This window comes from Propithecus coquereli, unplaced genomic scaffold, assembly GCF_000956105.1.
Source record: "Propithecus coquereli isolate 6110/MARCELLA unplaced genomic scaffold, Pcoq_1.0 Scaffold163, whole genome shotgun sequence".
Taxonomy (NCBI): domain Eukaryota; kingdom Metazoa; phylum Chordata; class Mammalia; order Primates; family Indriidae; genus Propithecus; species Propithecus coquereli.
The window spans coordinates 3,211,754-3,224,646 of NW_012140858.1; the positions used below are offsets into that span (position 1 = coordinate 3,211,754).

Genomic DNA, 12,893 nt, shown 5'->3' on the forward strand with positions numbered 1-12,893 from the left:
AAAAAAAAAAAAAAAATAGTTTAAGGAAGTGCCAAACTCTTTTCCAAAGTGGCTGCACCATTTTACATTCCCACCAGCAGTATACGAGGGTTTTGATTTCTCCATATCCTCACCAATCCTTATTACGATCTGACTTTTTAATTCTAGCCATTCTGGGAGAATGATGTGGTATCTCATTATGGTTTTGATTTGCATTTTCCTGATAACCAGTGATGTTGAACATTTTTCATGTGCTGACTGACTATTTGTATATCTTCTTTGGAGAAAAATTTATTCAGAACTTTTGCTCATTTTTAAATTGGGCTGTCTTTTTATTATTGAGTTGTAAGAGTTCTTTATATATTCTAGAAACAAGTCCTTTATCAGATATATGATTTGCAAATATTTTCTCTCAATCTGTGTTTTTTTCCATTTTCTTAATAGTGTTCTTTGAACCCCAAACATTTTTAATTTTGATCATGTCCACTTTATTTTTTCTTTTGTTGCTTGTACTTTTGGTTTTACATCTCAGAATCCCTTGCCAAATCCAAGGTTCTATCAGTTACTAAGAAATTTGTTTTTTTCTAAGAGTTTTATACAGTAATTTTTTACATTTAGGTCTTTCAGTTTTTAAAAAATATGATATGAGATAAGGGTCCAATTTCATTGCTATGCATTTGGCTATTCAGTTGTCCCAGCACCATTTGTTGAAAATACTATTATGTCACCATTGGATGATCTTGGTATCTTTGTTGAAAATCAATTGACCAAAGAACCATGGGTTTATTTCTGGATTCTCAATTCTATTCCATTGATCTATTTGTCTATCATTATGCCAATACCACACTGTCTTGATTTCTGTTGCTTTGTAGTAAGTTTTGAAATTTTTGGGAAGTGCAAATCCTTCAATTTTGTTCTTCTTTTTCAAGATCATTTTGGCTGTCCAGGGCTCCTTGAACTTCCATGTGAATTTTAGGCATAATTTCTATATACAAAGTAAAAATTCAAGTTTACAAAAATGTTGGATAAATATAAAATATCTTCTTGAGGGGATACCAACTTATTAGCTTGCCTGATGAGCCAAATTATTAACCTACCTGGGGCCTCTGGTAGCCTGGATGTGATGAGTGGTCAGGGGAGGGTTGCCTTTCCTCCAGAGTGTCTGAGCCAGGAGATGATGAGCAGGCTGGACATGTTCTGAGGGCCGCAGGTAGCTGCGGACATTGGGTGACACAACTCACCTTTCTTTAGAAATGTCAGACCCCAGTGAACCTGTGAGATGAAAGCTGTAGGAAGCAGCTCTAAGTGCAGATTCTAGAGGAGTGCCTGGAATCTTTGATTTGCCAGAGGGAAATCGGGAAGATGTGGTTCTGAGGGCAGAGCAGACTTGGGAATGCCATAGATTTGCTGGGCATTTTCTTTCTTTTTCCATGTTTGTTGTGGTAACACAGCGTTAATGGGGGCCTGTTCCACTCCTTTCTCTGCCTCTCTTTAGAAGCCACGGAGATAAATAATTCATCTTCTGTAATGAGCATGAAGCTTGGGAACAGATGCCGCCAGCTGCTCAGTGTGTTGGGCAGTGTGTGGTCAGACCCTGAACTGGAGGCCTTTGACACATCCCTGACAGCAGCCCCTGGCTGCCCTTGTGTCTAGTCCTGCTGGTCTGAGCCTGGGGGATTCCCTGGACTTGGCTGGGGAAACCCATCCAGCTGTTTCTCAGGAGCTCATCCTTTGCTGCTCAGACTCCTTAGCATTTATTGGCTTTTCTGTCATTTGGAGTCCATCTGCAGGGAGGTTTCAGGAAGTCCTTGAAGTTTCTGTCCCATTGATAGCCCTTTGTCCTCTTTTCAAATTCTGCTTTATATGTTCTTTTTAAACTTTCTTTTTATTACAAAATACACACACATACAGAAAGAAAAGTGTCCCCAAAATGATATGCAGTTCAGTGATTTATCACAAAGAAAATACCTTTATAACTTTTACCAGAGTCAAAAATTGAACATTACTAATATCCAGAAGACTCACATTGGATATGTAGCTTTTTTCTTTATCATTCAGTTCAAAATCTTTTCTAATTTTCATTGTCATTTTTTCTTTAATCCATGGATTATTTAGAAGTACATTTCTTAATTTCCAAATACTGGGAATTTTCTAGTAATATTTTTATTAGTTATTTTACATTTTGGTCAGAGAATATACTCTCAATCTTTTCAGTTTTTTGAAATTCATTGTGATTTGCTTGATGGCCCAGCATATGGTCAGTTTTTATAAATGTTCTGTGTGTACTTGAATTCTGTAGCAGTTGGGTGCAGTGTTCTTTGTATATGTCAATTTTAGGTCATGTTTGCTAATTATGTTGTTCAAATATTCTGTATCTTTGTTGATTTTTTCCTGTTTGTTCTATCAGTTACCAATACACATGTGTTAAAATTCTTACTATGATTGTAAACTTGACTATTTCTCATTGTAATTCTGTCAGTTTTTCCTTTATATGTTTTGAAGTTGTATTAAAAACATACAAATTTAGAAGTATTATCTTCTAGTGAATTTGAATTTTTATTATAAAGTCTTCTTTTATTGTTATGAAGTCTTCTCTTTATTTCTTGTAGAGATGAAGTCTACTTTTCCTGACATTAATACATTATAGCTACCCAGGCTTCTTTGGTTAATATTTGCCTAGCACATCTTTCTCCATCCTTTTTCCTTTAACTCTTCTGTATCTTTACATTTTAAATGTGCTGTGTCTACTACAAAGGGCTGGCACAGAATTGTTATTTTTCTTCTCAATGCAGACCTAGGATGATATAATCCTTCAAAAAGATCTTTATTTGCTTGTTAGGTGCTTGGAGTCACTAGCAATCTGGACTAATCTTAATTCAATGTTAGGGATTGAGAGTATTTGAAGTTGAGTTGCAGTCCCTTGAGGAACTGTGTCTGATTATAGTCCACCCTGTTCCTTAGGAGCAACCCTTTAGGGCCCCAACCTAGAAGGTAGAGGTTCAGAAGAATCCTACTTCCTGGCAGGCCCTGGGCTCTAACTCCCTTCCCCTATCCCTGAGAGGCAGGCAGAGACTCTGCTCTCAGCCCTTCAGTCAACCCTCTGGAATTTGAAAACACCCCAGGAGAAAACTAGCTCAGAAAAACACTAGGCTTACGTCCACAGTCCCTCCATCCCCTAAGATCCTGCCTGGTAGTTCCTTTCTATCTTCTTACATCTCTAAGAAGATGCTTTTAAATATTTTGTCTAGCTTTTCCAGTTTTCCTCAATGGGTCTATCATCCCAGAAATGGAAGTCCCCTACACATGTTTTCTAATTTTTCTGAGTTGTCTTTTGTTTGTCTTTCTCTTTTTTTCCTCTCTTCCTCCCTCCCTTCTCTCTTCCTGCCTTCCTTCCTTCCTGCAGGTCTATATTTATCTCAATAGGTATTACTGGTACTGGAGGGTCCCTTTCCAAGATGGCTCATTCACACGGCTCTTAGCAGGAGGCCTCAGCTCCTTGCTACCTGTTGTTTCTCATCACATGGGCTTCTTCATAGGACTGTTGGAGTTTCCTCATGATATGGCAGCTGGCTTCTCTCTGAGCAAGTGATAACAAAAGTGAAAGCAAGAAATAACCCCATTGAAAAATGGGCAAAGGATTTCAATAGACATTTTCTCCAAAGAAGATATGCTAATGGCCAATAGCATGTGAAAAGATGCTCAACATCATTAGTTATCAGGGAAATGCAAATCAAAACCACAATGAGATAGCCAGGCATGGTGGCACATGCCTGTAGTCCCAGCTACTTGGGAGGCTGAGGCAGGAGGATCTCTTGAGCCCGGGAGTTTGAGGCTGCTGTGAGCTAGGCTGCTGCCATGGCATTTTACTTAGGGCAACAGAGTGAGACTCGGTCTCAAAAAAAAAAAAAAAACCACAATGAGATAGTATTACACTAGAAGGGCCATAATAAAAAAGACAGACAATCACAAGTGTTGGAGAGGATGAGGAGAAATTGGAACCCATGTACATTGCTGGCAGGAATGTAAATGGTGCAGCTACTTTGGAAAAAGAGTTTGACAGTTCCTCAAACAGTTAAAGATAGAGTTACCATTTGACCCAGCAATTCCACTCATAGGTATATATCCAAGAATAATGAAAACATATGTCCATACAAAAACTTGTACAGAAGTGTTCATAGCAGCATTATTTATAATAGCTAAAAAGTGGAAACAACCCAAAGATCCATCATCAGATGAATGGATAAACAAAACATGGAATAATCATACAATGGAATATTACTTGACCACATAAAGAAATGAAATATCGATTCATGCTACAATATGGGTGAACTTTGAAAATGTTATGCTAAATGAAAGAAGCTGGTCACAAAAGACCATGCATTGTATGATCTCATTTGCATAAAACATCCAGAATAGGCAAGTCCTTAGAGGCCAAAAGTAGATAAATTGTTGACAGGGGATTAGGGGGAGAAGGGAATGGGGTATGACTGCTAATGAATATGGGGTTTCTTTTAAGGGAGGGTGCAAATGTTCTAAAATTAGATAGTGATGATTGGTTGTACAATCCTGTGAATATACTAAAAGACAATGAATTGTATGCTTTAAATGGTGAATTATATGATGTGCGAATTATATCCCAATGCAGCTGTTAAAAAAAAAAAGAAGGCCGGGCACGGTGGCTCACGCCTGTAATCCTAACACTCTGGGAGGCCGAGGCGGGAAGATTGTTTGAGCTCAGAAGTTCGAGACCAGCCTGAGCAAGAGCGAGACTCCGTCTCTACTAAAAAAAATAGAAAATTAATCAGACAACTAAAAATATATAGAAAAAATTACCCGGGCATGGTGGCTTATGCCTGTAGTCCCAGCTACTTGGGAGGCTGAGGCAGGAGGATCGCTTGAGCCCAAGAGTTTGAGGTTGCTGTGAGCTAGGGTGACGCCACGGCACTCATTCTAGCCAGGGCAACAGAATGAGACTCTGTCTCAAAAAAAAAAACAAAAACAAAACAAACAAACAAAAAAAAGAAGGAATTTATAGTGCCTTTTATATCCTAATCTTGGAAGTCACCTATTGTCAGTTACACCATATTCTATGGTTCAGAGCAAGTCACTAAGCCCACATCTGAAGGGAGCAATTAGATTCCACCTCTTGAAAGGAAGAGCAACAAAGACTTTGTGGACAGATTTTAAGCCCATCACAGGTCTCGAGTGGCTAAGAGTGGAGGCCCTGGGGCTGGACTGCCTCGGTGCAAACCCGGCTCTGCCCCTTACTGGCTGTGTGACCTGGATGACCTGTTTAATTCTTTTTTTTTTTTTTAAATAAATGACACAATTTTAACGTTGGAGAAATAAAAACAATCAGTATGCTCATGTGATTTGATTCAAGTAAAACGATGAATAGTCCCAAAATATATTTTTCTGAAATACCATGTAATTGAGAGGATAGTAAGTACTTATTTTCTACCAGAATTATTCAAATTGAAGATTTACAGAGGCTGAGTTATTTGGGAAAATACAAGTTTTCCAGTTGCTTTGGGGTAACGCTTCACCCCAAGCCAATAGCAAAGTCTTTTTTTTCCCCAAAATGTTTATGTGGGTACATGTGTTTTTGGTTATAAGTGTTTAACTCTTAATCTTCAGTTTCCTTGCCTATAAATTGGGATATAAAGAAAAGAAGTAAAAAACCTATAGTAAAGTGCCGAGAACCTAGTAAACATCCAAAAAGTGTTGGCTTTCTTCTCCCCACGCTTGCGCCCAGCCTAGTAGTTCACTGTGGCCCTGAACTCTAGGGTGAAATGTGCACGAGGCCTGTAGGATGTTGGAGTCTGGGCCCCATGGGACTGCCGGCCTTGGTGATGTCATGGTCCAGCCAAGGTTAGATGCTGACTGCGGTGGATTCAAAAATTTTATTTTCCTGGCTTGCCCAGGAAGGATCTAGAATCCCTTGTGAATGATCCACAGGAATCTAAATCGTCAGGAGACCCGAATGCTAATTTATTATTATAGTTTATGCCAAAAAATAGCATTGCTGAGTAGACTAGAAGACTTACACTGACCAGAGAAGTCTCTTTTTGGAAGGGAAAACGGCTTGGGAAACCACATTAAGATCAAGTTTCACAGGAAGCAGAGAGACAGGCAAAGGCGGTTGAATTGACCCATCACAGGTTTTATGCCACTGCAGTAGTCCCCTTCGTTTTGGCTCTTTGGGTCTCCTTTAGCGGCACCATCACAAGCCAGGGCCACTTCTCAGAATGGAACTTAAGAAGCTCCCTCTTCACGCAACAGACACTGGAAATTCTGCAGGGTTGTGTCCCTAAAGCTGTGTGACTCCCCGTCCCCAACAGCACTGCAACCTAGCATTTCTCCCTTCCAGGGCAGACAGTGAACTTGGTAAACATGCATAACCCTCTCTGAGCCGCGCTCAGGGCTGCTGTGTGGATGGGCAGCTGAGGACGGCAGAGACAGGGGGTGCCTGGCTGGGTTCCCTCCCTCCCTCCTGCACACAAGGCTTTAGTACAGGCCTGTCCTCACCAATGGAGGGAAAATCTGTGATTGCCAGTGGCTGACTAGGCTCTGTGCAGACCCAACCTCCTTTGTACATTTGTCCTGATATTATCACCTTTCCTGTGACTTTTAACACAGGACAGTTCTTAAATGGGCAGTTGCTTTTGGGATGAATTGGGTTTTTAGGATGACTGCTGCTTCATGCTAGCCAGGCAAGTCCCTCATAGATGTATTCTCCGCACATCCAGGATGGCATGGGCTCCCTCGGGGATAAACTCTTGTTGACCCCTGAGTCCAGAATGGTCTGTAGCCCCCATCTTCTTGCTTCATTTTCTGAGTGTGTCTCTTCCTGACTATGTCCTGAGAGTCAGAAAGTCCTGTGCCCCACAGAATTTGGGTTTGTTGCCTCCTCCAAGGTTTCTAAAGCCCACTCTCTTCTAGTATTTTCCTGCCATATGGGGCCCTGTCTGTTCTCCCTTTGGCTCTGGGACCCTGCTCCCTGGTACACTCTTGTAGCCTCTCTTGGTACCCATCACCAGCATGCTTTGAAGATAGCATTGGCGCCCAACTGCAGTCCCATGGGAAGTGGGGACATGTTTGGTGTTAAACATAGATGCCTTCGAGATCTCATCCATGACTGCTGGCCTTCTTTGTCTGCTTCCAAACCTCCGTCTCCCACGCCACACTGGATCAGGCACAGTTTTTGTATAAGGTTTCTCAGTGCTAGGGAGCCCTAATGAGGTAATTGCTCAGACCTTGAGATAATAATAACGTGGATTCTCATGGCACCTTTCGTCCAAGGACCTCCTGACACTCCAGCGTTATCTGATCGCAGCTGGGGGAGTGCCATAACCCCTATGATTAGCTCCACCTCACATGCATGGCACTGTGGCCCTGAGAGACGGGAGGGCGGTTAAGGCTGGCACTGGGACAGGGTTCCTGGGCTTCTCAGATCTGCATCCTGGACAGGAAGCAGGAGAGCAGCAGGGATTTCTGAAGGATGAAGGGCTGGGCCAGGGTTTGCTGAAGTCTGAATCGCTTTGCACTGAAGCTTAAAAGCCCAAAGTGTGAGGGTCAAGTGATGGCCAGGTCACAGTGGTTGGTGGACTCAGGCAGAGTTATGAGACACAAAACTTTCCTCCTTTCTGTTCTCTAAACCCTACCTACCCTTCCTTTAGCCAGCAACAAAGTGCAAGCCCCAGCCACCATTCCAGTTTCATGGGGCACATCCAGAGATGAACAGTCGGGATGATGAGGGGGCGTGTCACTGTGCTGTGACGAATGGTTGAAGGACTTAAGACTTCAGGTCTAGAGGAGAGAGCCCAGAGAATGCAGAACCAGGGCTGGTCAATGAAAGTTACTGGGAGGCCACTTTTGGCTCAATAAAGATGGAGCATTGAACAATCAGAGCTGTTTTAAAAGAGAAAGGGCTCCCATTGCAGGAAGCAAGCTCCCCACCACTGGCAGTGACCAAGCAGAGAGGGGGTACTGCTAGACAGGGCTATTGTAGACGGAGCAATGCAAGGGCTTTCTGGTCGATGTGCCCTGCCCCTCTCTCCTTGGGTCCCTGTTGCCTGTCCATGGGTGAGTTGAGTTCAGTGGCATCTTGAGGTTCCAGGGAGAGTGTATTGAACTGAGAGAAAAATATCTACCAATGAGGAAGAGGAGTGAGGCCCTCTCTCTTGTCTGTCCCTGCTAGAGGCCATTGGGTGTCTTGTGAGGATGACCTAAAGTTTTGTTTTTTGTTTTTCTTTTATTTAAATAAAAATAAGAAAAGCCAGGGGAAAAAGCCTCAGTGCCCCCCTGCTTTCCAGGCTTGGTCCTCCTCTTGTCGTCACATTCCTCCACCCCACTCTCCTCACTCTTCTCTTCCCTTGCTGTGTTTCTCCTTCTCTCCCTTCCTCTGTCTTCCTCCCTTCCCCCTCCTTTTTTCCTCCTCTTTCCTTCTTTCTTTATTTCCTTTCTTTTTACTTACAGAAGTTCTAAGTGCATGGGTATATTTGTATTGTTGAAATAACAACAATAGCATGGATTAAAATTCCTCTTGACCACCGTCCCTCCAATTCCCAGGCTCTTCTCTAGAGGCGGTCCCTGTTTTTAATTTGGCATCCTTTCAGAACACACACACACACACACACACACACACACACACACACACACATGCAGAGATACGTACCATACCTGCTCTTCTGAAGTTTTCTTGTTCCTTTTAACACCTTTTCTCAACAGTATTCCCACGCCAGGTCATATGGAACTCCCCATTCTTCGTAAAAGCCCACAGTATGCCATAGTGCAGCTAAAGATGATTTATTTAACTATTTCTGTATTGATGGACCTTTCAGGTGTTTCCGATTTCTCCTTATTTTAAACAATGCTGTAGTGTCAGCCTTTGTGGCTCATACATGAGTTTTTGTGTATGATAGTTATCTAGAATGAAGATTGCTAGGCTGAAGGATGTACATACTTAAATTCCAGCAGATATTGCCGGCAATTACCCTCCATTTACACGTCCTCTCACAGGGTATGAAAGTACCTGTCTTCCTACATCATTACCAATGTTTGACAGCTGCCCAACAGTGAGAGCCCCCTGGCACCCACCTGGGCTGCCTGGTGCAGCAGTGAGTTCCCAGTGTCAGAGGGCATAGGCCGGGCGAGGGAACCCCTGCTGGAGGCATTGGAGAAGGGACTCCTGAGGTGGCGAGAAGGCTGAGCCAGGTGGCTTCTGAGGTCTTCCAACAAGAGGCTGCAGGAGTCTTTGAAAGGTTTCACATGAACAAAGAACATTCCTGTCACCTATACTCCAGTTTTCACCCAACAGCAAGCTGAGGCGAGCTTGTTTCTGTCGTTTCTTTAGGTCAGCTGAAGCTGTCCATTGAAGCCCGGGACCGGGTTCTGCTGCTCCACAGTGAGTATGGCCTTGTGCAGGCTCACCAAGGAAGCGCGGCCACTCAGCCTCCTGCCTGGAGCCAGGGTCGGGGGGTGGTGTCACCATGCGCCAAAGCCTCTTTTCTCATGTTCGTACAGCATCCTGCCATGTGTCCATTGAAAAATGTGGGTATTCTCTTGGGGCTCTTTCTACAGATGCAGCCCTAGGCCTGCCCCTGGTATGTCTGGAGTCCACTCGGTGGGCCTTTTTCTTCAGCAGGCTAGAGCTGTCCTCAGGCACCTCAACACCATCCTTGGCTCCCCCAGAATAGGGCCACAGAAGAGCTTTGCTAGCCTTCCTTCCTTCTTCCATTCATCCTTTCTTCTTCTGTTTCCCTTTCCTCATTCATTCATCTATTCATTCATTGATGGGCAGCAGTGTCACCGGTAAGATCACAGTCTTTGTAGCCAGACCACTAGAATCTGAATCCTGGCTCTGATAGTTTACTTGCTGAGTGACCTTGAGCAAGCTCAGTTTTCTCATATGTCAAAGGATAGTGGTAATAGTGTCTATCTTCAGGTTGTTACAAAGATTGAATTAATATTAGTAATGTGCTTACAACAGTGCTGAGCATGTAGTATACCCTGTGTAAGTGTTTGTTAAATAAAGTAGAAAATAACGATTGAGCATTAGCCGGGGACACCATGGAGAAGCACCTACTCATATCTAGGTGGTGCTGATGGGATGCCAGGGAATACTTGACAAACGGGGTGATGTCCACACTCCATCCTAAAGGAGGAACAGACAGGGGGTGTGGGGGAACTTCATACAGGGGGAGTGGCAAGTATGAAGGCATGGAGGTCAGAGAGAGCAGGGTGAATTTGAAGGGCTTTCCAGCATGACTGGGGCACAGTACAGGGGGATTTTGTACTTTACCCATCCATTTATCCATTTGTTTGTCTTTCCATCTGCACATACACAGTTACTGAGCTTCTGTCATGGCCCCCACTGCCTGCACTCTTCTGTTTAGCCCCAAAGGCCCTGCCTGTCTCTCCAGCCTCCCTGGCTCTTACTGTGAAAGGTGCCCTGTACCCACTTTCTGTCCAGCTACTTGTACCCCTTGAATGCATCCGCTTGCCCATGCCTCAGTGCCTTTGCACCACTATTCAATGTGTTTAGAATAATCTTCCTTCTTTTTTGAACTCCTTTTGAAAAATAACTCTCCTTCATTTTGATTTTGCAAGAAATACACCTGCCTTAATCATCATTAAGAGTCAGGAAAGAAGGCTCATTTTGCCTTATTTTTTTCCGCTCCAGGAATCACCCCTCCCCATCTCCCTGACCCACCTGTCTGGGCTGGGTTTGTCGCTTCCTCCTTTGTGTCTTCACCACAGCCCTGACTACACTGTGCTTCCCTGTGACTGGCCTTTCCACCATACTGGGAATGCAGCCAGGACAGGGGCCAGGTCTGCCTCACTGCCACCGGTGGCCAGAGAAACCCAGGAGGTCATCAGGCCTGGATCCTGCCCTCGAGAACACCCTCGAGGGGAGGGATGCACACAGGAACAGTAACCAGGATACCGGGCAGAGTAGAGCAGCAGGCGCCTGGAGTCCTCCGGTCTTGGCCATGGGGGATCCAAGGTGAAGTTCCCAAGGACCAACAGAAGGGTGTTCTTTGCCTGCCAGGGCCTGACTCCAGCTGTGCAAACAGTTTTTGCAAAATGCATCTTGGCCTCCACCACTCCATTTGTCCTGCACAGTTTGCTTTGGCTTTGCCCCAGTCTCAGGCCCTTCAACCCTTCCAGCCTATCCCCACTTGTTCCTTTGGCTCCCCAGGCCTCACACCTCAGACTACTGGGAGCTCTATCTGAGCCAAACCTTGGGCTCAATCAAAACCAAACATAAAAGAAAATAGAAAAGAGGCTCAGTTCTCTCGGGGCTGTTGTCTGATTTCTACAGACCTCAGGCAAATGGGCAATGCCTGCTTTCATGACCACACCTGCACCCACCCCACGCCTATCCTTTGCCTTTATTTATTGTTTTTTTTCTTTGGCAAACATTTGTTTAGCAGTTATAATACTTGTCAAGCACTCTACACATTATCTCATTTAATTGGCCCAACTGCCATGTGAAATGCATGTTATCACTAACCCATCAAAAATGGCAAATTCAGTCTCAGAGAGGCAAAGCAACTCTCTCTAGCTCTCGTGGTTAGTAAGTGGTACAACTGGGTCTGTCCACATCTGGAACCCAAGCTTGTGATTGCTGTGTTATACTGTCCCTCGGCTACAGCACAGCTCATGTGCTTCCTGCACATGGCAAGTCCTCCAGCTTGGCCTCTTCCTTCCCAGAAGACAGTCTTATGTGTTAAGAGGAGCTCTGGACTGGGAATCAAGAGACATGAGTTCTAAATCCAACTGTCATTCCCACTGCTGCATGATTTGGGGCAAGTTCCTGTCTTTGGGTTTCCCTCACAGCCTCATTTTCTCCATTAAATGAGGGGTTGGACTCAAATAAATTTTAAGTTCCCTTCCAGCTGTAAGATTCTGGGAATCGAACACACTCTGTAATGCCTTGGTGAGGGTGCTGCCAGAGGATGAGAGAGGGTGGGAATGGCCTAGACCAGACAGTGGTTAATATCCAATGGTTGTCAATGGTCATTATGCAGATTAAGGGCCTGGTCGTAGGGGCCATAGCTCTACTGCTCACAGATATGCCTTTCTTTTCAGATCTCTTAATATATGTGGGTGTATATGTCTACGTTTGTGCATGTATATATATTCCCATCATCCACCCCAACATTTTCATTCTCTTTTAGTCATAGAAGGCAAAGGCCTGATGAACAAAGAGCCTGGCGCCTGTGATCCCTATGTGAAGGTATATGATGGGGCTGGAGGTGGGGTGGGGATATTGAGGGGCCATGTCACTGGGTTGAGTTCCAAGATCCCAGCATACCTGTGGGCCTGGGGCCATATGAGATGGTGGCTGCCATCTCCTTCATTTGGTCAGCAGGCATTTATTAGATATAGTGATGAGGCTCTGTGCTAGGGTAGACCCCTTCCCTTAGCCTGGCTTGGTCCCTTGGGCCTTCTGCAAGAGCCAGGCTCTTAAGGGTGATCTTGGTCATCCATATAGGTGGGCACAGTGAGTGCGTGGATGACTGATATCCACAGACAATCCCAAGCATTCTTGTGAAAAGCAATATCTTCACCCCTTTCCTCCAAAAACTAGAGGTGGGATGGTCACGTTTGGACAGTAGAGTAGAGGGAATGTCCCTGAGGGCTGGAAAATCCTTCTGGGTTAGGCCCTCGCCATGAAGCCAGAGGTCCTGCGGGGGCAGGGATCTACTTCCAGCAGGAGCCAAAAGCCAGGCCTCCTGGAGAGTGGCAGCTGGGATGCAAGGTGCAGGCCTTGGTGCGCCCCTCAGCATTCCTCCTGAAATCCTTGGGCAGGTCAGAGGCCCCCGTGGGCAAGGACTTGATTGGGAGCAGGGGCGGGTTCCTGAGGCTGGGGAAGAGCAGCACTGCGGCCAAAGCATGGATGTGGG

At 44.6% G+C, this 12,893-nt stretch overlaps 1 protein-coding gene across 1 annotated transcript in view; it reads left to right on the forward strand.

Moving 5' to 3' along the window:
* The window catches only part of RGS3 (regulator of G-protein signaling 3), a 121,896-nt gene that overhangs the window by 3,770 nt on the left and 105,233 nt on the right, over positions 1–12,893 (forward strand). Inside the window, exons 2-3 of the mRNA XM_012641189.1 lie at positions 9,335–9,385; positions 12,165–12,223. Coding sequence (XP_012496643.1) covers positions 9,335–9,385; positions 12,165–12,223 — 110 coding nt within the window. The remainder of the gene's footprint in view (positions 1–9,334; positions 9,386–12,164; positions 12,224–12,893) is intronic.